This window comes from Temnothorax nylanderi, unplaced genomic scaffold (assembly GCF_030848795.1).
Source record: "Temnothorax nylanderi isolate EJ_2023f unplaced genomic scaffold, tnyl_v1.0 TNYL_tig0539_pilon, whole genome shotgun sequence".
Lineage (NCBI taxonomy): Eukaryota > Metazoa > Arthropoda > Insecta > Hymenoptera > Formicidae > Temnothorax > Temnothorax nylanderi.
In genome coordinates this window covers 67,187-92,184 of record NW_027249601.1, presented here as the reverse complement: position 1 = coordinate 92,184, position 24,998 = coordinate 67,187, and the positions used below count along the sequence as shown (strand labels likewise).

The 24,998-nt window shown below is 37.4% G+C and overlaps 2 protein-coding genes across 4 annotated transcripts in view; one reads left to right on the top strand and one right to left on the bottom strand.

Moving 5' to 3' along the window:
* Positions 1 to 1,606: 1,606 nt before the first annotated feature.
* Positions 1,607 to 23,807, bottom strand: Wts (serine/threonine-protein kinase warts). The gene is made up of 5 exons (XM_071722941.1): positions 23,263 to 23,807; positions 21,662 to 22,003; positions 19,128 to 21,423; positions 18,727 to 19,004; positions 1,607 to 18,541 (listed from the first exon to the last, which is right to left on the bottom strand). The coding sequence occupies exons 2-5, from the start codon at positions 21,938 to 21,940 to the stop codon at positions 18,110 to 18,112; spliced, it is 3,285 nt and encodes a 1,094-aa protein (XP_071579042.1). The 5' UTR covers positions 21,941 to 22,003; positions 23,263 to 23,807; the 3' UTR covers positions 1,607 to 18,109.
* A 45-nt stretch (positions 23,808 to 23,852) lies between these two features.
* Positions 23,853 to 24,998, top strand: part of LOC139783779 (uncharacterized) — a 36,587-nt gene continuing 35,441 nt past the window's right edge. For 2 of the 3 annotated variants that reach the window (XM_071722948.1, XM_071722946.1), the window contains exon 1: positions 23,853 to 23,920. The gene's annotated coding sequence lies outside the window, so the exon portion shown is untranslated. Of the gene's footprint in view, positions 24,260 to 24,998 lie in introns of all 3 variants that reach the window. The other variant, XM_071722947.1, reaches the window with a different exon arrangement.

Sequence of the window (24,998 nt, the reverse complement as noted above, 5' to 3'; positions counted from 1 at the left end):
AAAAACTTCTGATACCGGTTTCCAAAAAGATCGGTAACGAAAAATTATACACTTTATGGCACTCCCCGGGAAATTCTACCCCTGTTTTATATACAATTCTTTAATTCGGTCAATTATTTCCCAAAAAATTTGAAAAATTTCGGATACCGGTTCCCAAAAAGATCGGTAACGAAAAACTATACACTCTATAGCACTTTCCGAAAAATTCTACCCCTATTTTATATACTTCTGGTAAAAATTCGGTCCAATAGTTTTTAAGTTAAAAACGTTCAAACACACACCACCCGTAAGAATTTTATATATTAGTATAGATACAGGCGATTAAAATATATTTAAATATGTATAAATGTTTCATATACAATTTGACATGATTATATATGAGTTCATATAATTTATATATAAATTATATATAAGAAGCATTTATATCCATGTTGACTATATATGATTATATTATCATATATAAACTTTAAATTCGGATTATCCAACAGATGGCATTCGATAGGATTCGTTTCTCGTATTTAAAATTTGACCAACAGTGGTATAAAAACGGTATCAAGAGACACACGGCACTATCTCACGTCAAACAGTGCCAAGTTATAATACATGGAATAAATCATTTCACTTTTGATTCTACAGCTTTTGAAAAAATATACATCTTAATTTATCAATGCTTTATTATCGAAGTTAACAATTCTTTTTTAATATATATTGACTATATATATATGGTCATATATGATTATATATATTTACATATATATAATATCATTATATATCAATCAAAGAAAATGGAGCGTGGAGCCGTAACAAGGTCTTGGTGTTCATATATTCTATACTTAAGTAAAGAATTAACGAATTGTAGAATATATGAACACCAACACCTTGTTATGGCTCCACGCTCCATTTTCTTTGATTGATTTCTAATCTTGTGAGCCTTTACTATTATATCATTATATATGTTCATATATGATTATATATAATTATATATGATCATATAAAGACAAAATTCATATATAATTGCATTATATATAATCATATATATTTATATATAATTATATATATATATATATGATTATAATCTTTTTTTCCCGGGAGTGCGCCAGAATTTTGTTCGACGATGCAATGCTTGCATTGAATGTGGAGATCGCCAATTCGAACACATTTGGTAAATTTAGTTCGTAAGCTAATCCTTAACAAAACCTTTATAAAAACATAATGAAGCTAGTGAAAGAGTAGAAAATTACGATTATTTCATTATTATCCGAGTTAGGTCTATGCGGTCTCGCTCCGCGCGTACTTGGCGCGAGACACTACCGTGTCTCTTGATACTGACTCAGGATTACTTCGGAGAACATAGATTTTTAATCGAAAGTTGTTTTATTTTGACCCATCTATATGCTCCTTAAGTTTGGCAGTAACCTTTTGAATCACCCCGTATATATAATGGTTAAACTCGTTCGTACAGCGGTATATATACATCAGTTCCTCTTTTACTATTGTGTGTGCGTGCGTGTGTGTGTGTGTGTGTGTGTGTAAGGCTCTTATAATAAGGACATTAGTTACAAATAATGGCAACTTAGCTACGATATACCGGATTACGAAAACGTGATCATTATCAAATGTTTTTTATTTCAGTTAAATTAATTTTGCCTCGGTAATCTTATTGTGTGACAAAATGTTAGATTTAATGTAACTGTTACCGCTAATATGGTTTCTACGATATTTTGACAAGCGCATAAATCAGAGCTATTAAACGTCTTCAAAATGTATACAATGTATTTAATGTATACAATGTGCTACATAAATTCATGGTATCTCTTAGAAGTTAGACAGCATTAGAAAATGTTTAAAACGATTAAAAGATAATCATTAAAACATGCGATGAACACATTACATTCATTTGAAAATCTATACATAAATATACATATATTTTTTAATAATTATTATTTATAATAATTCTTCGTAAAATTTGAAATAAGAGACAATGTTAAATAAGACCGATACATTTAAAAGCCATATATATTCCTAATTACCTTCAATATCACAGTATTTATACGAACGTATTAAACCGGGTACTTTTGTCTGAGATAACTAATGATACAAACGAATGAAAGTGGGAAGCAAAATATTTGTTTTTTCATAAACGTGGTCTATAATGCCTATCCATCAATCATTTCATTTCCTTCTATCTCTCTCGTCCATGTCAATATGCTGTATTCCAAAGATAATGATTATATATCATAAAAAAGGGGAAAATAAACTCATTTTTTTCTTTACGTAGCTACATACTCTGATCATGTTTTGTAAAATGTAAAACAATCACGTGTATGAAAATACAATTCGTCCTGCTATGGAAATATTAATATATTAGAAATTATACATCCACAAATTGCATACTATCATTAAAATTGCAAAAAAATTATACTTTTTTGTCATAGATATTTGTCATAAGATATTGTTATAAATGCCCATTTTGCTCAATTTGACTTTACATTTGCGCATATAACTTTGTTCGCGAATTTTTCAATATAAAGGTCTCGTCGTAAAAATACAATATTGTGTTCTTATGCAATATATGCACATTTATAAAAAAGGATGTTAGGAAAGGTAATATACTTTTGATCCATTGATACTTTTAGTCGATTCTATTTTAAGACAGTTCAGCGAACATTTGTAAATTAAACAATTTTATCATCACGCTGGCTGAAAGTACGCGTAATATTACAACTAATAATAGGTTATTGCGATAAATATTACCACGTGCCTCAGTGGTCGAATTGGTACGACACCTTCACGGAGTGAAGGAGGTTCCAGGTTCGTACCCTGGCTGAGGTAATATTTTTCGCAATGATTTCTTTACAGTTATTTAGATGCATATAGCATCAAAAATTAAATCAAATCGATTTAATTAGGTGTAGGGGGGGATTTTACTACTCCAACCGGAGCTGTGTTTCAAGTCTGACAAATTTAGTCGGCGCGCAGTCAAGGTTGGAAAATATGTAAAATAAAAAAAATATAAAAATAAAACTTTCGCGCATCATTTACCGCGCTTCTATTAGCGCGGTTTTTAATTAGCCCGTTTTCTATATTCGTGAATTTCCATTGAAGCCTATACTTCGAATTTTAAACAATTTTAATTTATAGTTCTCTTTTGAAAATATTTGAAATTGTGTAATTTTGAAAATCAATTAAAACATATTCCTGTTCAAAATGTTTAAAATATTGTCATCCTTTAGAAAAAACTTTCTAAAATTTCTTTATCTCATAAAACATTGTCTATTCAATATACTTTAAATTTGATTTAATAGAACTATAAAGAATGCATTCCAGAAAAAAATGCGTGAAATGGGAGATTGATAAATCTAATCTAAAAATCATAGCATATTGTAATATGAAATTTTAACTTCCGTTATGTCTTTGATTGATAGTAAATATTGCTTTGACCGATCAGATATAATAATATATACAATAATACAGATACAACATATACAATATGTATAGATACAATAATAATTATTAAAATATTATTTTTTTCTATTTTATCTTTTGATATTAAAATTTTTTATATAATTTTGAATGATTATTTTATTTTTTATTATTTTTTAATTCAAGTATCCTATATCTTTGGTAATTTATCAATTGACTTATTTTGTATTTTTTATAATCTAACAAAGTCTGATGTATTTCTAGATCACCTTAAAATGTGTTTTCTTTTTTAGATTTATATTTGAAAATTTATTTTTATTTCGTTATTTTTTTCAACTTTTTTCCTAGTAAGAGAAAACAGAATATATTCGTACACAATTTTCGTACAATTGATTAGTCATTATAGTTTATTTAATTTAAATAGAGGTAATAACTTTAAAATTTATATAATCTATTTTTTGATAAAATTTTGTATTTAACAGTGTACTATTATTTTATCTCATTTCTAAATTTTTTTAACGTAAAGTGTTAAAATATGTAAGCAATTATAAGTGACTAGACATACAGATTTATGTTATTAAATTACCTACGTTGTAATTAAATACTTGTTGGACCTAAATTTAAAAAATGCTTTACTTAATATTTTTTTAAATATTTTCAAAAAAGATTTTAAAAATGTATGTTTAGAAAACTAATTATGTACCATTTTTTAATATAAATATTGCTTATTAAATTTTAATTAACAACTACGTTTATTTGTAAGCTACAAAAGAGGAATAAAAATACCTCTCCTATTTTTGATATCTTTTTCAAAACTAAAAAAATATATTAAAGAAATTAAAATTCGAATATAAAAAATTTATCATCTAATTGTAAGCTTTAATCTGAGTGATCAGTATATGATTGTAAACAAAATGTCAAAGACGAAATATTTGTCAAAAAAAGATATAAAATATAAAAATTGGTCAAAGGTACTTTCCGTGTGTACTACGACAAACAAAGATTGCGTAACTTTTTTGCAATTTTAATGTAGATTTATTCGTAAATTTAGCGACTCTTATTAGTGCAAAAATGCAGTCGTGCAAAAATAAAAGTTACAATACGCATTTAAAAAAGATTTCTTTCCTATATATATTTCTCAGATAGAAGAATGACAAAGATCAAATATTTTAATATGGACAAAACTGACGAAATCCATATAAAAATTTTGATCATTGTTATCTGCTGTTTCCCCATTAACATTTGTCTATTAATATTTTTTTACTCAGTATGTCATCATATTTCACCGTCCATCTAACGTAGCAATGCTTTACTACATTCTTTGAACATGTCGAATATTTCTCTACTCTTTTAGCAGCCGTATTCTTAATCCTCATAATCTTCAATTTTCTCTATTTTATTTTACTGTTCTTCCATTACTTCACGTACTTCATGTACGCTGCTTGGCCATGTATAGAATAAGAGTATCATTATGTATGATTATAATGTCAGTTGTGTTCAATAACTACTACTATTTGTTTATCTGTAATACGTGATCAGTACGAAAGTAATGCCTCCTAATTTTTTTCTTTCGAATTTGGCGCCATAGAAAATTTTACGTTTCACTGATTGTGAGTTGTTACTTGAAGTCTCTAGTTATATTATGACTACTATTACACGGCGGCTTATAATCCGGTTTAATAATAATTACCGTATACCATCCGATCTAAAATTTTTCTTTTTTGATCATAATGATCATTTAGATATGAGCCTTTTTTATACTTAAACTACAACTTTTTAAGTATATAAATATAAAAAATTGATTTAAATGTTCAGAGTATAAAAATAGGTTCATATTTAAATGATCATTATAATCGAAAAAAGGAAAAATTTTTGATCGAAAAATATACGGTAGTTATTAAACCGAATTATAAGCAGCCGTATAAACGTAGTCTATGTTAAGTGGTATTGTGATCAGTTACGTTAGTGTGTCACACGAATAGTTCAAACTGGTGTGTTTTAGATACGCGTGCTGTAACAGACAAGGTGATTGAATTTTTTACCACCGCCTTGTCTGTTACGCACATCTGAAACACACACCAATTCAAACTGCTCGTGTGGCACACTCACATAAAGAATCACAATATCACTCAACTAGGGACTTCAAATAACAACTCATTGAAACGCAAAATTTTCTATGGCGCCAGATTCAAAAGAAAAATATTAGGAGGCATTACTTTCGTTCCGACCCTCGTATATACTATTTTAGTTCCATCGATAGAAAGTTTTAGATTTATCGTTTCTACATGAAGGTTTCTATCCTTCAGAGGACGATATAGTACACGATTTATCTCCACTATGGAATTAAAAGTTTATGTTCCAGGCGTTTTGTTTATATCAAAGTGGAATATTTTCTTACGTATGAAAATATATTTTATATTTGTTGCCTTCTACCAAGTACATTTCAAGAGACGTACTGTCTTATCGTTGTATCATTAAAATTTTGATTGTATTTAGCGAATATAAATAATAAATCAATTTTCTTGATATTTGTGAACGACATAACTTTAAACAGCTTGATAGAACTTCACTGATATATAATACTAATTGTATAGTTTAACATTTTCATGTCTAATATGTACGCTCTACTTTTATCGTATTTACAAACAAATATGAGAAGTTGTTTAGAGTAGCGGCGATGAACCATATAAACATTTCTTATAAGTACAGCAAGCGATATACGAGTAAAGTACTGAACATACAAATAATAAATTTCAAATTAAGATATCTTTTAAACTGTATTTTTTTCTAAAAACATTGTAACACCTCTATTTATAAGAAAAATATATAAATGCATTGAATAATATTTTTAAAAAACATGATTTTATTTAAAGAGTTACAGGACCCCAACAGGAGTAAAAAATTGGGGAGTTGTAAATTAATAGGAGTATGAACTTTTTATTAAGTATGTCTACTTAGTATGTCTTTGTATAAAACAATTAGATTTTATGGTATGTATTAACATCACTGTGCCCATTTCAATTCTGTTTTGCAAAAGAATACTTCAACGATAATCATCTTAGCCTTAACAAGAGTGATCTGATATCAGTATAATTATTTTATTTATTTATTAGGATTATAGTTATCGGTTCACGGAGCGAATTTTGAAAAAAAGCAATATTTCGTAAAATGGGAGTTATGTATATAAAGTCAACTTTAATATTTTTGCTGTAAAATTCGAGCTTGTAAAATAAATAAATAAATAATAGTTATGAAAGGAGGATGTTAAAAAAGGGCCGATTTTGGCCTAAAAAGGTGTAAAGTAAAAGGAATAGTGTTTTTTGTAGATTTTGATCTCCTGAATAAAGCTACTAAAAAGTTCGTGGTGCTTGGAAAACACCTTAAAAATTGAGCATAAACGTGATGTATTTACAAAAATTCGGATCAAGAGACACGGTAGGGTCTCGTGCCAAGTATACGCGAAGCGAGACCGCACCGTGTATCTTTACGCGACGCGACGAGTTGCGAACTTGCGAGTACCCGAGATTTTGAGATCTCGATAACCAGTGAACGAATCAAGTTCTAAGTAAGCTCATTCAATAGCTTGGGTTTGATATATACTACACCATAAATTGTATTTGTGTAAGATTTTTTTAGGAGAGTGCAAGGAAAGGGAGTGTTTTGTGTGTGCAAGGTAAGGTGCAACTGTGTGCGGGGAAGGAGAGACTGGGATAGGGTTACAAAAAATCGAACAGAGATTACCACAAATATGTATCCGGTAAAACGAAAGGCGTGTGTGTATTTTTCATGAGGGGAGTTAAAGAGGGGGGATAAAGAGGGTGTGTCTGTGTGGGCCTGAAAGGAGGGGAGAGGGGCTAGATAAGGTTAGGTTTAATTTGGTTGGATTAATAGAACATCCTCAAGAATTTACTTCTTTTAACACTTTTAATAGTATGTCCGAACTCGTTTAACATTTAATTACCTAAATTATTAATACTAAAAAATAAAATAAGATACAAAAAAATTAAAAAATATATATAAGGTACAAAAAATACAAAAAAATTAAAAATATAAAATACAAAAAATATAATGCAGAAAAATGGAACCAATATCTCGTTGCATCTTTGTTGCGGTTCTGAGTTCGGCAGAGAACGAGATTAAAAGAAACAAAAGGTTAATGAGAGGTGTAATCAAGTTAGCCTTCCTGCTGTGTAGAATAGTAAGAAGATTAACAATTTATCTATGGGTTAAATCGGTTTAGTCGCTTTGTTAAGTAGCATTATAAAACGATTAATAATTTAGATAATTAAATGTTAAACGAGTTTAGACATTCTATTAAAAGTGTTAAAAGAAGTAAATTCTTGAGGATGTTCTATTAACCCAATCAAATTAAACCTAACCTTATCTAACCTTTCTCCCCTCCTTTCAAAGGCCCACACAGACACACAGACACACTCTCTTTAACATCCCTCTCGAAAAATACACATGCCTTTCGTTTTACCGAATGCATTTTTGTGGTAATCTCTTTCATTTGATTTTCTGTAACTTATCCCAGTCTCTCTTTCCCTGCACACAGTTGCTTGCACCTTCCCTTGCACATACACAAAACTCTTCCTTCCCCCTTTCCCTTCTCCCCAAAACACACGAATACATTTTATGATGTAGCACATATCATCCAAATTTCTGTAAATACAGCACGTTTATGCTCAATCTTCAAGGTGTTTCCCAAGCACCACGAACTTTTTAGTAGCTTTATCATATTCAGGAGATAAAAATCTATTTAAAAAACACTATTCCTTTAACTTACACCTTTTTGGGCCAAAATCGACCATTTTTTAACATCCTCCTTTGTAAAAAACCTTGAACCGATGCAGACATATGTAAACATTTGTGTCAAATATGAAGTTAATCGAATAAACCGTTCTTAAATTATCATGGTTAGTTTTAAAAAATTCTAAAAAATGGACACAGTGTTAATATTCACTATAAAATCTAATTTTTTTACCAAGATATTGTTAAATGTACTTAATAGACATATATAAAAGATGTATACTCCTATTAATTTGTAACTGTTTACAACTCTCTAAATTTTTATTTGTCAAAGTCCTGTAACTCTTTAAGAAAAAAAAAAACATAATTGAATTTTGCAGCTGCGTGCACATAAAAAAACAATAGTGACGCGCAAAGTTCGAGCAGCTAAAAATCATTCAATGTTTTATCTTACATCTTTCTTTTCATATCTGTTGTCGATATAACTTATTAAATTTTGATGGGACATCCAGTATATTCTGCTAAATTGATATTAGTATATATTGTCGTTACACTCCATCTGCACATGTGAACTGATTGTCTCTACACGAAAAACATAAATGCTTATCAGATCTTTTTAAATCAAAAGATCTTTATTCAAATATTGAATTTTACCATATATTACATATTGTCAATAAGTTTAAAATTTGTTTATAACGTTCGTATATATCGATCTTCCAGAATTTAACTGTTTTTAAAAATCTTAGATGTGATATGGAAGCTTTGAATAGTCAATGTTTTTAAATTATATAAACATATAGATAACACTTTGATTAACTTGTAATTAAAATTTTCACAACCCCAGTAAGCAAAATTATAGCAGTCTATTGGCAGATTACTAATAGTTTCGATTTAATCAAACATATCAGCAGACTGACATCAACTGCGTTTGCATTCAACTTATGTTCTGCCAGCAGAGTCTGCTAATATAATCAAACAGCAGATTGGCAAAACGGCACAGAGCCTACTGACAGGCAATGTGAGTAGATTGGCAGTAGAAACGCGCAGAGTCTGAACAGTTACAGCAAGATCTGTTCGATTCCTGGCACCAATCTGCTGTCTAGTTATGTTAGCAGATTCTGTTATACTTTCCCGATATGAAAATTACGTAAATATTGCACAATAATTGCATCATTCAACTTTCAAAATTATTGCGCTTATTGTTAGATGATTTCTCATAATGCAGCGTCCTTGCCGGCATAAAATTTCGTTGGGTGTACAACTTAGTTTGGTCCGTTTTCAAAAGATGGCTCTAGGTGCTATAAATGGTTGACGGCGACAGCTGATTTTTGCTGTATCGTGAAGTGTCAACATCTGTCAACCAAATATTGTTTACAAGCCTTTGAGTTTTGCACAACAAGTTTAATTTTTACTGCGTTGAAAATGTCGAGTTTCGTTCCAAATAAGCACCATTTGCGGGAAGTTTTGATTTTCTGTTTCAATTGGAAGAAAAGTGCAGCTGAAGCGCATCGAATGCTTGTGGAAGTGTATGGTGAATCTGCACCATCGGATAAATCTTGCAGAGAATGGTTTCGACGATTTAAAAGTGGTGATTTTAGTGTTGAAGACAAAGAGCGTTCGGGTCAACCGAAAAAGTTTGAAGATGAAGAATTAAAAACATTAGGGGAGACCGGGGCTAAACCGCCAACGGGGTTGAAACGCCAAATCAAATATCTCGGAACCTGTATATTATGCGAACTCGCTATTAACATTGTAAATGCTGCTTATGGTACCTATGTGACCAACGGAGTTTCGGCAGGTTACCTGCCGTGTTATGATTTTTACGAGGGCAAACGTGTTTTCGGAAGGTGAAAGTGAAATTTTCTGCGCGTGGAAATATTGTAATATCTGCAATAATGTTTGCTCTCCAAATCTCGAGGTACGTGATTATAAAGAGTAATGCATGCTGAACACGAATCCAGTGTAGTTTTTTCATTATCGTTGATGTCTAATATTTCGTGAGCGATCAAACCTGAAACTTATGTTTGGGGCTTATCCGCCAGTAAGCACCCGGGGCTGGTCCGCCGGTCTCGTCACTGTGGCGCGCCGGGCGCACGACTTCAGCTCACGGCGATTTCAGGTTAGGTTTCCCTCGAGCGTGATTCTGTCTTCCCTTGCACGTGCGTCAGTTTGTGTAGGAGGGAAATGGTACGCACGTATCGTCGCAAAACGGTGTTTTGGCCGACCGAAAAGATGGCGGACCGTTGTTTTCGAGATTGCTCACGCTCACGGCACGCCGGCGAGGTACGGCGAGGCACGGCACGGCTCTGAGATCCCGCGATTTCCGCGCGAGAGTTGACATGCCGCGCGCGCGGTAGATCGTCCCGACTCCCGGCCGCGGTAAATCGTCGTTGTTGGTCGTTGTGTCAGTGACAGTCGCGCGTGCGACCGCATCGTCCAGCGTTCGCCGCATCGTCTCGGCGTCATTGTCGCCGCCGTTGTAGTGGTGGTGGTGTCGGTGGTGGTCATCGTCGTCGTCGTCGTCGTCGTCGTCGTCGTGGTCGTGGCCGTTGTCGTGGTGGTGGTCGTGGCCGTCGTCGTCGTGGTGGTCATGGCCGTCGTCGTCGTCGTCGTCGGCGCGTCGAGGAATCCGCGCGAGGACGCCGTCGAGTCGGTAAAATGGTCGCGCTCCACCGCGAGCTTTTCTAACCCCCCTGTCGCTATTTATCGCTCCCCCGCGAGAAACGCTGCTTGGTTAGGTTGCTCGAGGGTCCGCGCTGATCCTATGGCACCGGAACGCCGTCACGCGTATTCCCCGTGGTTGCCCGCGTTGACAATGTGACGTGCCGTTGGGGAGTTTACGATTTGGTTAACCTCTGTATTCACGTGCCTAAATTGTTTTATGGAATAGGTAAAACAATTATTTTTTAATAATGTTTTGCATAAAAATTTTAAATAAATTTTTATATTTTTCTCTTAAAAAACAATTATTAAAATATATCCTATCATTTTTCAGGATTAGATGTACGTATATGTATTGAAAATGCAGTGTGGCGGATTAGCCCCGGGGGGTGGCGGTTCAACCTCGGCATTTTTGAGATTTCAATTTTTCCACCGTTGTCGTTTTTGCTCTATACCGGTTAAACAAAGCAACATAGATAAAAATTTCCTATATAAATTTTGTAGCTAAAGGTTCACTCTTTACAGTGGTATACCACGTTTAACTAAAATTATTTATTTTGTTGTTAAAAATCGGCACCGAAAAAAAACTGGCGGTTTAGCCCCGGTCTCCCCTACTCGATCAAGATTCGTGTCAAACGCAAGAAGACATTGGAAGTTACTCAACAAGCTATTTCGAAACGACTCAAAGCCCCGGGATACATCCAAAAGCAAGGAAATTGGGTCCCATATGAATTGAAACCGAGAGATATCGAACGACGATTTTGCATGTCCGAAATGTTGCTTGAACGGTACAAAAAGAAGTCTTTTCTGCATCGAATCATTACCGGGGACGAAAAATGGATTCACTACGACAACCCGAAACGCAAAAAATCGTATGTAAAGCTCGGCCAACCGGGAACATCAACGCCGAAGCCGAATATCCATGGTGCCAAGGTAATGCTCTGTATTTGGTGGGATCAGAAGGGTGTGATCCACTATGAGCTACTAAAACCTGGTCAAACCATCACGGGAGACAACAATTGATCCGTTTAAAGCGAGCTATAGCCGAAAACGTCCAGAATATGTGACCAGACACTAATCCATAATCTTTCACCATGACAACGCTCGGCCTCATGTTGCTGTTCCGGTTAAAAACTATTTGGAAAATATCGGATGGGAAGTTCTGGCTCACCCGCCTTATAGCCCAGATCTTGCCCCTTCCGACTACCATTTGTTTCGATCGATGCAGAACGCTTTGACTGGAATACGCTTTACTTCAGAACAGGGTATCAAAAATTGGCTCGATTCATTCTTGGCTTCAAAAGATGAACGCTTCTTCCGCGACGGAATCCATAAATTGCCAGAAAGATGGGAAAAAGTAGTGGCTAGCGATGGACAGTACTTTGAATAAGGTATTAATTCATTTTATCGTTCAAATAAATGCGTTTTTTCAAGCAAAAAAACGGACCGAATTAAGTTGTACACCCAATATTTGGACAAAAATTGAAAAATTCAATTTTAGGTTTCAATTTTGAACAATTATTTCGATATTTAGAAACAAAATCACCCCAGCACAATCCAGCAAACATCAATATACAGGATGATTCAAAACAATCATATTGTCTCGCAAATATCAGATTCCTGACTCAATTCTGATACGATTTTTCCTGTAGCAAAATTTTCAGGCCGAGTACAGGAGGTAGACAGGGGCGGCACGACAGTTGATCGCAACAGGCGCTTCATTGTTCGCCTCCGCGAGCCGATCATCTTTGCATCGACGCGACAAAAAAATTCTCGATATACCGTGCCATTATCTCTACAAGTGAGCGATGCACGTTAACGGATTACATCCAGTGGATGGTGAATCGCGCTCGCGACGGTTAGTCACGCCGCTCTTGCCTACCTTTTGTACCTGGCCCGTAATAAAGTAACTATTTGCTTTTATAACTCGATACCTAAGCTTCGGCGAAAATTTTTCTACAGAAAAAATCGTCTCAAAATCGAGTCAGGAATCTGACATTTGCGGGATAATAGGATTGTTTCAAATCACCCTGTATAACAATTACATATACAGGGTGTTCGGAAATTCAACCGACAAACTTTCAGAGATTGTCGCGGACACTATAAAAATCATTTTTTGCAAATAGGGTCGGAAACGTGTCGTTACATCGTTACTGCTTATGAGCGATGTCATGCAGGAGGGTGTCTTAAGCCCGTATCAGACTACGGATTGGGATTGAGATTGGATTGAAATTTGACCAATCAGAGCAAAATTCACTAAACTTGAAATCAGTTTTCTCTATTCTGATTGATTTCGAATCCGTAGTCTGATATAGACTTTAGAGCAGGTGCTCGAAGTGTCGTCCCCCATGGTCTTTGCACAGACGATAGCGCCGAACCATGGACCGACGGACTCTGGCGAACACACCGGGATCATCTTTGATTTCTTCTTGCTCAAAGCCTTTTGCCGCTGACATTCCCGACGTCGTAGCGTTGTAACAACGCGTTTCCAACCTCAGGTCCATTAGCAAAAAATAATCCTTATGGTGCCCCCGACAATCTCTGAAAGTTTGTCGGTTGAATTTCCGAACATCCTATATACCACCATTCGTCATATTTTACGTACGAGAAAGGATGCCATCTATCGGCAACCCAGCGAACACAGAATATGCTACATAATACAGAAGTAACACCTAACAAAACTCAAATATATTTCTCAATTATATCGCAATTATTTTCGCAATTTCTTTCCAAATTTAATTTTGCAAATATTCCGCTAAGATGAGTCCTCATAACGCTACTATTTAGTCTTGCTGAAATACGAGGGTCGGTATAAAAATGCCTCCTAATTTTTTTCTCAGAAAATTTTATTCTTGGAACTTTGATGTTTACATGAGTTTAATCTTACATCTTTATGGTGCACATTTATTATTTTTCCACATAATCACCATCTCTTTCTATACACTTTTACCATTTATGAATAAGACGCTGTATACTCGTGCGGTAAAAGTCTTTGCTTTTATTCTTCAGGGCTCGAGCAATACATTTCTTTAGCTCATCTGAAAATTGGTGTCCACAAAGTGTATCTTTTAATAGGCCGAAGAGACGCCAGATCCGGACTATGAGAAGGATGAGGAAGAACAGTCCATTGCATGCAGTTTAGCAATTGCCTCCCTCATCCGCAGGTGTGGAGCTGCACGTTGTCATGAAGAAGAAAAACCTCATTCAGATTTTTGTCAGGTCAAATTCTATAGATGAGTGACGATAAGCTAAAGAAAAGTGTTGATCGAGCCCTCAAGAATAAAAGCAAAGACTTTTACCGCACGAGTATACTGCGTCTTATTCACAGATAGCAAAAGTGTATAGAAAGAGATGGTTATTATGTGGAAAAATAATAAAATGTACACCATAAAAATGTAAGATTAAACTCATGTAAACACCAAAGATCCAGGAATAAAATTTTCTGAGAAAAAATTAGGAGGCATTACTTTCGTACCGACCCTCGTACTATTTAGAAATAAATTGTGCAAATATTTATCAATATTTGCACAAAGATCTAAATTTCTACTAGTATTGTTGCAAATATTAAGACATAATTGCAGCATTCCCAATTTCATCCAGATCGTCTTATAATGTTATAAATCTTTTCCTATCGGGGTTCTGTTAGCGTTCTGCCGATATCATGTGAAATATCAGAACCGACATCAAATCTATGTCTTTCTGTTGACTATGCCTAGTTTCTTATGGAAGTTGGATCCCCGGTGAACAGCATTGAGACATGGCTAGGATTGTAGGGCATCAAAAGAAGATTATATAAAAAGTTCCATGGACATAACCTTGTAAAATAAGTCCCCTGAGTACTAGAGCTGTTCGCTATATGACCCATCATGTACTAGTCTTGTTCGATTTCTCTACGTCCAGGGCACTTCCCCGCGGTAACGGCGGTAACGGACTGAACGAAAGACATTAAAATAATATATCTGAAGTATTTGGTACAGTTTATTAACCCGGCTAACAAGGGAATGTTTGAAACTATCCCTCTTCGATTTTGATGGGCTTTGGAGTGTTGTAGAGTAGTGAAAAATAACAGTCACGTTTTTTTTCTATCGGCTTCGAAACATGATTAGGGGTTAAAATAACCCCTCGAAAGAAATTCCATATATTTACGAGTGAATATCTCTGAAACCGTGAGGTACATGAAAAAATGTTTCAGACAAAAATGTTACAGTATTAAGTGATCTCTGTAATCTGTATTTATATTTTTTTAGTATCATATTTTTTTACATACCCCCCACTTTTTAATGTTACTAGACACTACAGGCGCGCGCTTCGCGCGCGCTATTTAGCTTTGACATTATGCTATTACTATTACACTATTAACTCCTTGATACACACAACTGTCAAAATATACAATGACAGCTGCAAATGAAGTAAGCGCAGCAAGAGAACCAATCGGCATCGCGGAAAAGCGACAACAATAAACTTCACATCTCCTTTTTAGAAGAGGATTTTTGCAAAAGTATAACATTTTAAAAAATCTATGTACACGATTATTATATTTTTTTACATACTCCTACTCTTCAATGTTACTTTTGCAAAAATATATCATTAAAAAATGTAAATATACGATTACAGAGATCACGTAACCCTAGAAACACTGGGCATAACACACCCATGTTTATTTAAAAAATGCCCACTGTTTCTATAATATAGTGAAAGTTAGGGTATCGAAGTGATAAGGTAAATAAACTTTTGTTCTCTCTCTACGATTCCCCATGCTACGCAGCCTCATCTGCCGTTTAGTAGACGTATGGTTACACCCAATAGGTAGAGATGCTACACAGTGTGGTGTTCTAGGGTTAATACTGTAACCTTTTTGCCTAAAACATTTTTTCATATAGCTTATGGTTTCGGAGATTTCGCTCATAATCAAAAATATGGAATTTCTTTCGAGAGGTTGTTTAACCCCTAAATATACTTCAAAGCCGATAAAAAAACACGTGTCTGTTATTTTTCGCTATTTTACAACATATCCAAAGCCCATCAAAATCGATGAAGGACAATTCTAAACGTTCCCTGTAAGTTCTATGCCATCATGTCAGAGAAATTCGGATTTGGATGTACGGTTGGGTGTTGTGCGCATGTGATGACAGTCATATGATATCTGGGATATGCCCAATACCTTGACAAAGACATACATGTGCCAGCAACAGCAATAATATTTTTGTAGAATTAGAGAGCTCCGATGAGGAAAAGAAATCTAAAGAGGGATACGGTCCGTAAGCTCGCTAGACTTCAATTAGGCAATTAAAATCTTCTGTTTCGTACTTCGTGAGTACCCCCCTATCGATTAATAGGGGAACGGGGGGTAGCCCCGGCATTATTGAAATTCAAGTATACCGCGTATCTATGACCATTATTTAAACATTCTAATATGCCCTTCTGCGTATCTCGACATATGCAGAATGTTTAAACAATGGCCATAGATACGCGGTATACTTGAATTTCAATAACGTCCGGGGCTACCCCCCGTTCCCCTAAATGGCCTAAATAATTCACTCTGTTCACTCGAGGCCTAAACTGGGCACAGTCCTTTGTAGCAGATATTTGGCAAGATCTACTTTCGACAGACTTGACTGTCAGGAACTTCAATAAGTAATTGATTTGCCGAGACAACTACTTCAAGTCGAAAAGCATGAAGTAAGAAACAAGTATAAAAAACAAATGAATCTAAGGCTATTCATAGTCGGATCCTTGATACAATTCCGTCATTCTTTGTTTCTTTTAAGGAGATCCTAGAGTGACGACAATTATCGACATTTTTAGGTTGCAATTTCCTTCAAATTGGTTTTACAAAACTGAAAACCCATTTATGTTTAAAGTACATACAGATACAATGGGCAGAATGGTAAATTTAAGATTAAGAACTTAAAAAATTGAAAAAATTATATTTGATATTACTTCGTGTTGCACTTTTTGTACATAGAGCTGTCACTTCATGGAAACTCAAATATAATTTTTTAACAAATTAATAAACGGCGATACGAGTCAGGCGCGGTACGTGGTGCGCAAGTAAAGAAATTAATAGTTACAGAAGTAACGAATTACAATGTATATAATATACATATACATATATTCCAACTTAATAAACTGCGCGCCGATTATTTGTCGGACTTGAAACACAGCTATCGTTGGAACATTAATACCCTTCCCTCCCCGGAATATATGTATATGTATATTATATACATTGTAATTCGTTACTTCTGTAACTATTAATTTCTTTACTTGCGCACAACGTACCGCGCCTGACTCGTATCGCCGTTTATTAATTTGTTGACATTTTCACGAGTCTAATGACATATTATAATTTTTTAACTTTTAAATTCTTAGGCCGGTATTCATAGTCGGTTCTTATATTTAAGATCGTCTTATGTACAATCTTAAGATGTCACAAACCAATCACAGAGCCGTATTAACATCTAAGATATTACTTAAGGTGATCTTAAAATAAGAATGGACTATGAATACCGGCCTTAGTCTAAATTTGCCGTCCCGTCCATTATTTTTGTACTTTAAATATGTAATTAGGTTTTCAATTCTATAAAGCCAATTAGAAGGAAATTCGAACCTGTAAATGTCAATAATTTATGTGTCACTTCAGGATTCCCTTAAGGGCCATTCTACAATACGTTGCAAACGATGGCAACTGCTAGTTGAAAAGTGTTATTTCTGATTGCCGATTGCCAGTTGCTGACGCTAAAAAAGTTAAAAGTTCGCCAACTCTCTTTTGACCACCACAACTGACAAGCGCAACCGGAAATAACACTTTTCAAACTAGCAGTTGCCATCGTTTGTGACGTATTGTAGAATGGCCCTAAAAGTCTAGTCTAGTAAAATAAAAAGGAAAGAGATAAAGAAAATGTTATGATTCTTGTGAACATGCTTACTGTAAAAAACAACTTCATTTAATAAGCCTTTTATCAAGAAAAATTTTAAAATTGCAGAAATACCCTAAAACCTCTTTGGATTCTTAATTAGTGAACTGTGATCATTAGTGAAATCCATTATAGTCTATTGTGGAGAAATCCATTGTAGAAAAAGAAGAACGTTTCATTATAACAGACTTATGGATTTATAAATTCGGGAAATAGATGAGATATTGAACGCAGAATCATTATGTTAAAATCTAATCAAATCTTAGACATCTTAATAAAATGACAAACGGAAATGCGTCGATAGACAAATGTTGAAATTGGGAAATGGCAGACGGCGAATTGTCTGTAAACCTAGCCTAATGTCATACATAGACGGGACCTTGATTGTCATTGTCATCCAAGCTGATTCGACTAGGATATGCGGGACCACCACCATCGTCGAAAAAGCGCCTGAACGTAAACTCGAAGAAGCCGTGAAAGGGTTTTCCGTTATCCAGCAATTCGTCCGATTTGTTCGAATCTGACGATTCAGAATTGCGCAGCTTATCCGGATCCACGGGATCGAAATTGCTTGTGTCAGTCGGATACTCTATACGAGGTATATGCGGGGCCATTTGGCGCCGTAATCCCTTCTCGAAGTCGATACTCGCGAAGAACGGATGATTTTTAACTTCATTCGCGTTTTTACCTAAACGACGATCAGCGCCAACGCAGAGTTTCAAGATTAAATCCATACTTTCCGGGGAAAGATTTGCCTGTTTCGGTATATGAAGCGTTGTCTCCCAATTAATAACCTAGAAAGTAAAAAAGAAATATTTATAATATGTAAGAAATATTTCTTTAATATATTTTCAATTTCACGTTTCATGACTTAAATTTACTGAAGACTTCAAACGATTTTGAAAATTTAAAACGAACAATTATCTGATATTTTTATTATTAATAATACTAGATATTATAAGAATTATACAATATGTACCTTATATTGAGTTTCAGCAGGAGTATTGGCAAGAAATGGTGGAGAACCAACTAACATTTCATACAAGATTACTCCTACACTCCACCAATCACACAACTGTGTGTATCCTGTACGCTGTAGAACCTCCGGGGCGATATAGTTTGGTGTCCCAACCAGAGAATGCGCTAAACATCTCTGATGTTCCCGGTGTCTTCTACGTTCTAATGGCTTTAACTGTATGCACTGACACTCATTATTCCAATCGTCAGCTGGATCCATTGAGTCTTGTTTACCATGGCCTTGAATCGCATAAAAAAGACTCATTACTTTATTTCATATGTCTTAAGATGCGCTTTGATTTTACTTTAAACATAACGTCTATAAAGTAAAATCAAATGTAGAAGTGGTTGAAAATTGCTTACCGTTTTGTTGGTAATATTTAGAATTGTGAGTCCAACGAAATCCCGTGCAGAGGCCGAAGTCAGTCAATTTGATATGACCATCGCGATCGATTAGAATGTTATCTGGTTTAATGTCTCTATGAATAAATCCCATTTTGTGAACACTTTCAACTGCACACGTGAGCTCGGCGATATAGAATCGCGCTAGTGGCTCCTTGAAGATGCCGAGTTTAATCAATAGCGACATCAAGTCCCCGCCAGGTATGTAATCCATTACAAAATATAGATTATCCTTATCCTGAAATGAGTAATAGAGCTTGACGACCCACTCGTTATCGGCTTCCGCTAGTATATCACGCTCGGCCTTCACGTGAGCGACTTGATTGCGATTCAGTACGTCGGCCTTACGCAAAGTCTTCATCGCGTAAAACTGGTTGGTATCGAGCTTCCTCACAAGCGTGACCTCGCCGAACGCGCCGACACCGATCGGCTTGATCTTTGTGAACATCGATTTGTCCATTTTTGCCCGTTTTAGTCTAATATAATTGGATTCCTTCTGCGACAGCATCTTCCTCATCATGCACTGCGCCTCCGCGCTTAGGCCGATCTTTGCCATCTCCGTCTCCAATTGCATGCGCCGATAGAGACGTTGCTTGTGCGATTTGAGTATATTCTCCACGTGCTGCTCCATGAAAAATTTAAAAGCCTGGGGAGAGTAATTTCTCACTTTGCAATCCCTACGCTCCTCTTCTTTCTCTATACTCATGGTCTTGCGCTCGGGTATGGGAGACTGATGTTTAATTTTGTAGGACGAGGGCGTACCACCGCTGCCATCACCTTTGGTGCCGTTACCACTCTTGGTACCGACTGCGGTTCCCTCGGGTAAGGACGAATAATTGTTGTTGTTGTTGTTTCTCGCGGATACAGAGGTCGAGGCAACTGGCGGCAATGGTGGCGCGTCCATCGTGTGTTGGCAGTTATCAGCCGGAGAATATTTTCTTTGAAGTGGCGGATGATGAGCAACAGGAGAGGTTCGCGACGCGCCGCCACTTTCCATCGGAGAGGGAATAATTGCAGTATCCTCGGTAGGGGTGCTGTAAGGTGGCGGCGGCAATGGATGATGCATACCGCGTTGCGCCGCTAATGCCTGCATCGTCGTGGCGTAACTTGGTGGTTCCGTCGTTGGTATACCGGCGGGCGACGCAGCCACATTCACGGGTGGATAAGCGGGCGGCGGTTGTTGCTGCTGTTGCTTCTGCTGAATAGATGATGCGTAAGATGGCGGTGGAGGTGGCGTGTTACTGGTGGTGGAGATTGACTGCGGCGCTGTGGGAGCGATAGCAGTCTGCAATACCGGTTTCTGCACTTGCGTACTTTTCACCGATTGCATGATGATCGGTGGTTGCGTCTTGGCCTGCCGTGCACCCCAAGCTTGCAACGGTGTCGGCCGCGCCATTGACGTTTGCGTGCTACTAGATGATATAGCAGATACGGTGATGGGACTGGGTGTACCAGCGGATGTCGGACCCGAGTAGATGCCCGACGACGGACTTTTACGATAATCCTGCTGTGATTGTGTGGGACTCTGCCGATTTTGCATGGAAACGCTGTAAGAAGGTGGCTGCACCGACTGATTGGAGGACGAGGATGGGACTATAGGATACGGCGGCGGAGGTTCGACCTGGGTATTCGCGTTGCTGTTGCTCGTTTGATAAATACTGAGAGCTTGCATTTGCTGCGTCAGTTGCTGCTGCACCTGTGGACCGTTTTGTACGATCATCGGCTGACGGGTGCCGGAGTTATTGGCGTTCGCCACCGGACTAGTGCCGCGTTGTGGTGGATTTACTGACGTTGATGTGGCGCCGGCCGTGCCGGGTGCCGTCGCTGTCGATCTCGTCGGCACGACCGGCGCAGGTGACATTCGCTTGAGCATCTGCTGCATGTTGGTAGGCACATTGGACTGGCTGTATGGTGCGTGAGGCGGCGGCGGTGGAGGTGGCGTGGAGCTACACCGTGGTGGCGGCGGCGGCGGTGGTTCGCGATCCACGAAGTTACTGGGCGAGTACTGACGGCTCAATTGTGGATGCGTGCTGAGTTCCGTGAGGCGCGGACTGTCGGATCGCGAGCTGCCTGCCCCGCTGTCCAATGCGGGACTGCCGCGTTGCAGGTTCAATTCCCTCTCAAGACTCGGCTTCCTGATAAGTTTAGTATTGAGTTTACCGAGCCCATTTAGAGATTCCCCTTGAGCCTGCTTCAAATATTCTATCGCCGCGTCCAATCGCCATCCCGCGAATTTCAAAGCGCGTAATCCTATTTCCTACAAGAGCAATACGATGGTAAATTGTTTATATCTAAATCTTTATTATTTTGTTATTAATATATCCATTTGTTTTACTTGCAACTCCTAGCATTTTTCTACGACTGAAATGAGATAGATGTGTTTTGAATATTGAAGAAAGAACAATAATTTCGAATGCACCAAGTGCAAGTAAAATAAACAGATTCGATAATTGATTGATATCTGCGAGAACAAAAGTTCAACTTATCGTTCTTACTTCCGAATATCCCATAGCTAATAGTTGTCCCAACGCTTGTCGCTGATCCGGTTTGTCAGCGGCGGAACCAGAAGCGCCAGAGAGCCCGCTGAGACCTGAGGCAGAGCTAATGCCACTGGTCGTGGATATGGTAGAGATAGTGCTGGCGGCGCTGGAACCCACCTCGCCAGCCCCGCCGATATTCGCAAATGGTAGTAATGAATTGCGAATCTCAGCTAAAGCCTTTTGGTGGTATCCAGAGCCGCGAGTGCTTGATTTGCCGGCAGCAGGCGGATTCATAGTGGCCCATGCTAGGCCCTCTGGGACCTAGCTTTGATCTGACTGTGACACATAAGAATGTGTCTGCAACACAAAACGGTGATGTTTTTACTCTTACAGCGAATTCGATCGCTCGCGTTACTTTGCATTGATACGTTCTAAAGGCTACCATACACAAAGATATCCAAGTGTAAAGGTATAATATAAGTATTTTCATCAATAAAATATTCAATATATATTTTACCAAAAATATAATAATATATTAACAATGAGTATTTTACCAGTCGAGATAAAACTAATGTTTATATTGTGTTTTTATGATATAACTTCATGTGTGTGTGTGTGTGTGTATAGCTTCTAGTGTGCATCGATGCAAAATTCAGCTGCAGCAATCGATATCTTAGGACTAAAATAAATTTGGTCCGGATATTTACAGAGACAAATGGAAAAAAATATGTATGTTTGTTTTTTTAACAACGCTATAATTTTGTTTCTATCCACATATCGATACGGATGTGAAAGATTTATATAAAACAAAAAATTGATATGTCAGAAGAGTTACTTTTTTTTTAAATGTATGTAGAAAAGTTACTTAATGCCTCCCTTAATGTTCACAAAATTAATCATCGAAACCTTATTTTAAAATGAGATAAAAGACATTATTTTCTTTTTAATTTTCACACCTAATGTAAATAATGCTAACACATTGGCTGCGTTCCTTTTGATGCTTTCAGCACTGAAAGTGTCGCTCCATCTTCGATATTCGATGTGCAATGAAGACAGAATGATGTTTACAGTGATGAAAGCGACAAAAGGAACATAGTCGTAATATAATAATGCAAAATAATTAGGTGTTTTTCTTATCTATCGATTTAAGATCACTAGCATCATTTTTAATATAAATACACCTTTAATTTATTCGCAAGAGAAACGTATGCGCAAATTTTGTTCTTACAGAAACATTGCAAGTTGATTGGTTAAAAGCCATGCAATAGCTTACTTTTCTGTAAGAGCAGAATTTGCACACACGTTTCTCTTGCGAATAAATTCAAGAATCGAGCCCCTGGTACTAGTATAATTAGTGCCTGTTCCTACATATATTATATGTAGATATTATAATCCTATATATATTATATGTATTATAATGAGATACTATTTTATATATTATTAGAACCTATTATTAGAATACTACCAATGGTAACGTAATTCTTATACAAAGCGAGGTACGAATAAAATTTTAATATTTGTTTAAGTATATATAGCACAAGGCTATATTACATCTCGACAAGCGTAAGTATACTTTAAAGTATATAGTCTGATTTATGTGACAAGAAAATGCTTACGGAACAAAGATCGCTGCTAGTTGGCCCTACCACGGATACTGTCCAGCATCTTGGCTGGAGACAGGTGGTGTATAGCTAGTTTAATTCACAACACGTTCCAAGACTCAGGGTCACTTTCGCTCAAATGTCTCTCGATTATATATAACAACAACGTCGTATCACAACAGTACGGAGTTACGAACGATGAAATATGTTAGCGAGAAGCACGTAGGAACGTTGATGAAGGACGCGGGGTTGACACATTGAGTTCGTTCGACCGACAAATACTTCACGACGTCATAGAGAAAGATCTTTTTTGGACGTCCGTTTCGCGAAGATGTTGGCGAGAAACACGACGACGAGGCGTGAGCGGGCATCTTTCACGGCATCTTCGTGTCGCGTGCGCGAATGAGCGACCGATAGATAGATAACTAACCTATCTCGGCTCACCAACGAACGGATGGTCCCGCTCGAGCTGGTACTGAGAGATGACGGCGGCAAAGTCTATAGTATCGCACACATGCGCGCGCGCGCGCGCTCTCACGCTCGTTTGTCAATGCACCGAAATGTTTATGGTGCGGCGGTGGTGGCGACGGCGACGGCGACAATGACGACGACGATGAGTGGCCACTCGTCAAAAAATTCGCTAGGATGGGACTTTCTGGACGAAGCAACAATGGTGACGGGCGCGCGATTATTAGCATTAGAATTGGCAGTAGTGGCAGTAGTAATTGCAGTAGTGGTTGCAACAGCAATAGCAGCAGCAGCAGCACTAGTAGCAATAGCAACAGCAGCAGCAGCAACGGCGGCGGCGGCGGCGGCGGCAGCAACAGCAGCCGTTTGTCCAAGCATATTCCCGTCGCGCTTTCTCACGTTCGCGCCGCGTGGCGAGCCATGTGACGAAAGTGACAAAACTATGCGAGGTGAAGCGCGATGAATGTCAGCGACATCGGGCACAAGTAGCGCCGAGTATCTCCTGGTGCGTGCGATACCGAACGGATGATCGGACTTGAGCGGAGTAAGCATGCGACCACATACGCACACATTCATACGTACACGCGACACGCGCGTACATTACACCTCGCACGTGCGCGTGTGTGGATGGTTGCTCGCTCGCGCGCGAACACCATCGCTCCGTGTTGCGGCCGACTTCGAATTCCGCCAGATTCCGCGGTGTTCGCGAGAGAACCCGCGATTCACACGCGCAACAACAAAGGCAGACACGGCTGTAAATTACTAGACTAACTGGCAGCCATTTTGAAGTGCCACATTCCTACGTGCAGCCAGCGGCAACGGCAGGCGAGCCGCGAGGCGATTCGAACGCTCTCTCGTAATTTACGATGTGCGAAGCTAACAACTCGCGCGATCCATGTATAATGACGCGACGCACGGAAGAAAATTCTTCTCTATCGCATTTATCCGATATTGTCGCGTGTCGCGAGGAAATTTGCGCTTGTCCGCGTTTCTATACTTATACCTGTATGTACGTATGCATATACGTATTCTGTCGTAATATTGGCTGCGAGAATTGGTCTTCTCGCGCGATGAGTGCAGCGACTGCCGTTCCTCTTGCCGACATGGTCACTATTCGCCCCGCATCTTCGCCAAAAATTAGATTTGCTTATTTTGATCATACTTTCACATACTTTTTCTGTTGAGAATGAAACGAGGATATATTCGAATAGGACGAACGGGAGGAAAGAGACGAGATACGGGAGGGGATTTGGATGAATAGACCTGTCGCCAATGGAATTCGG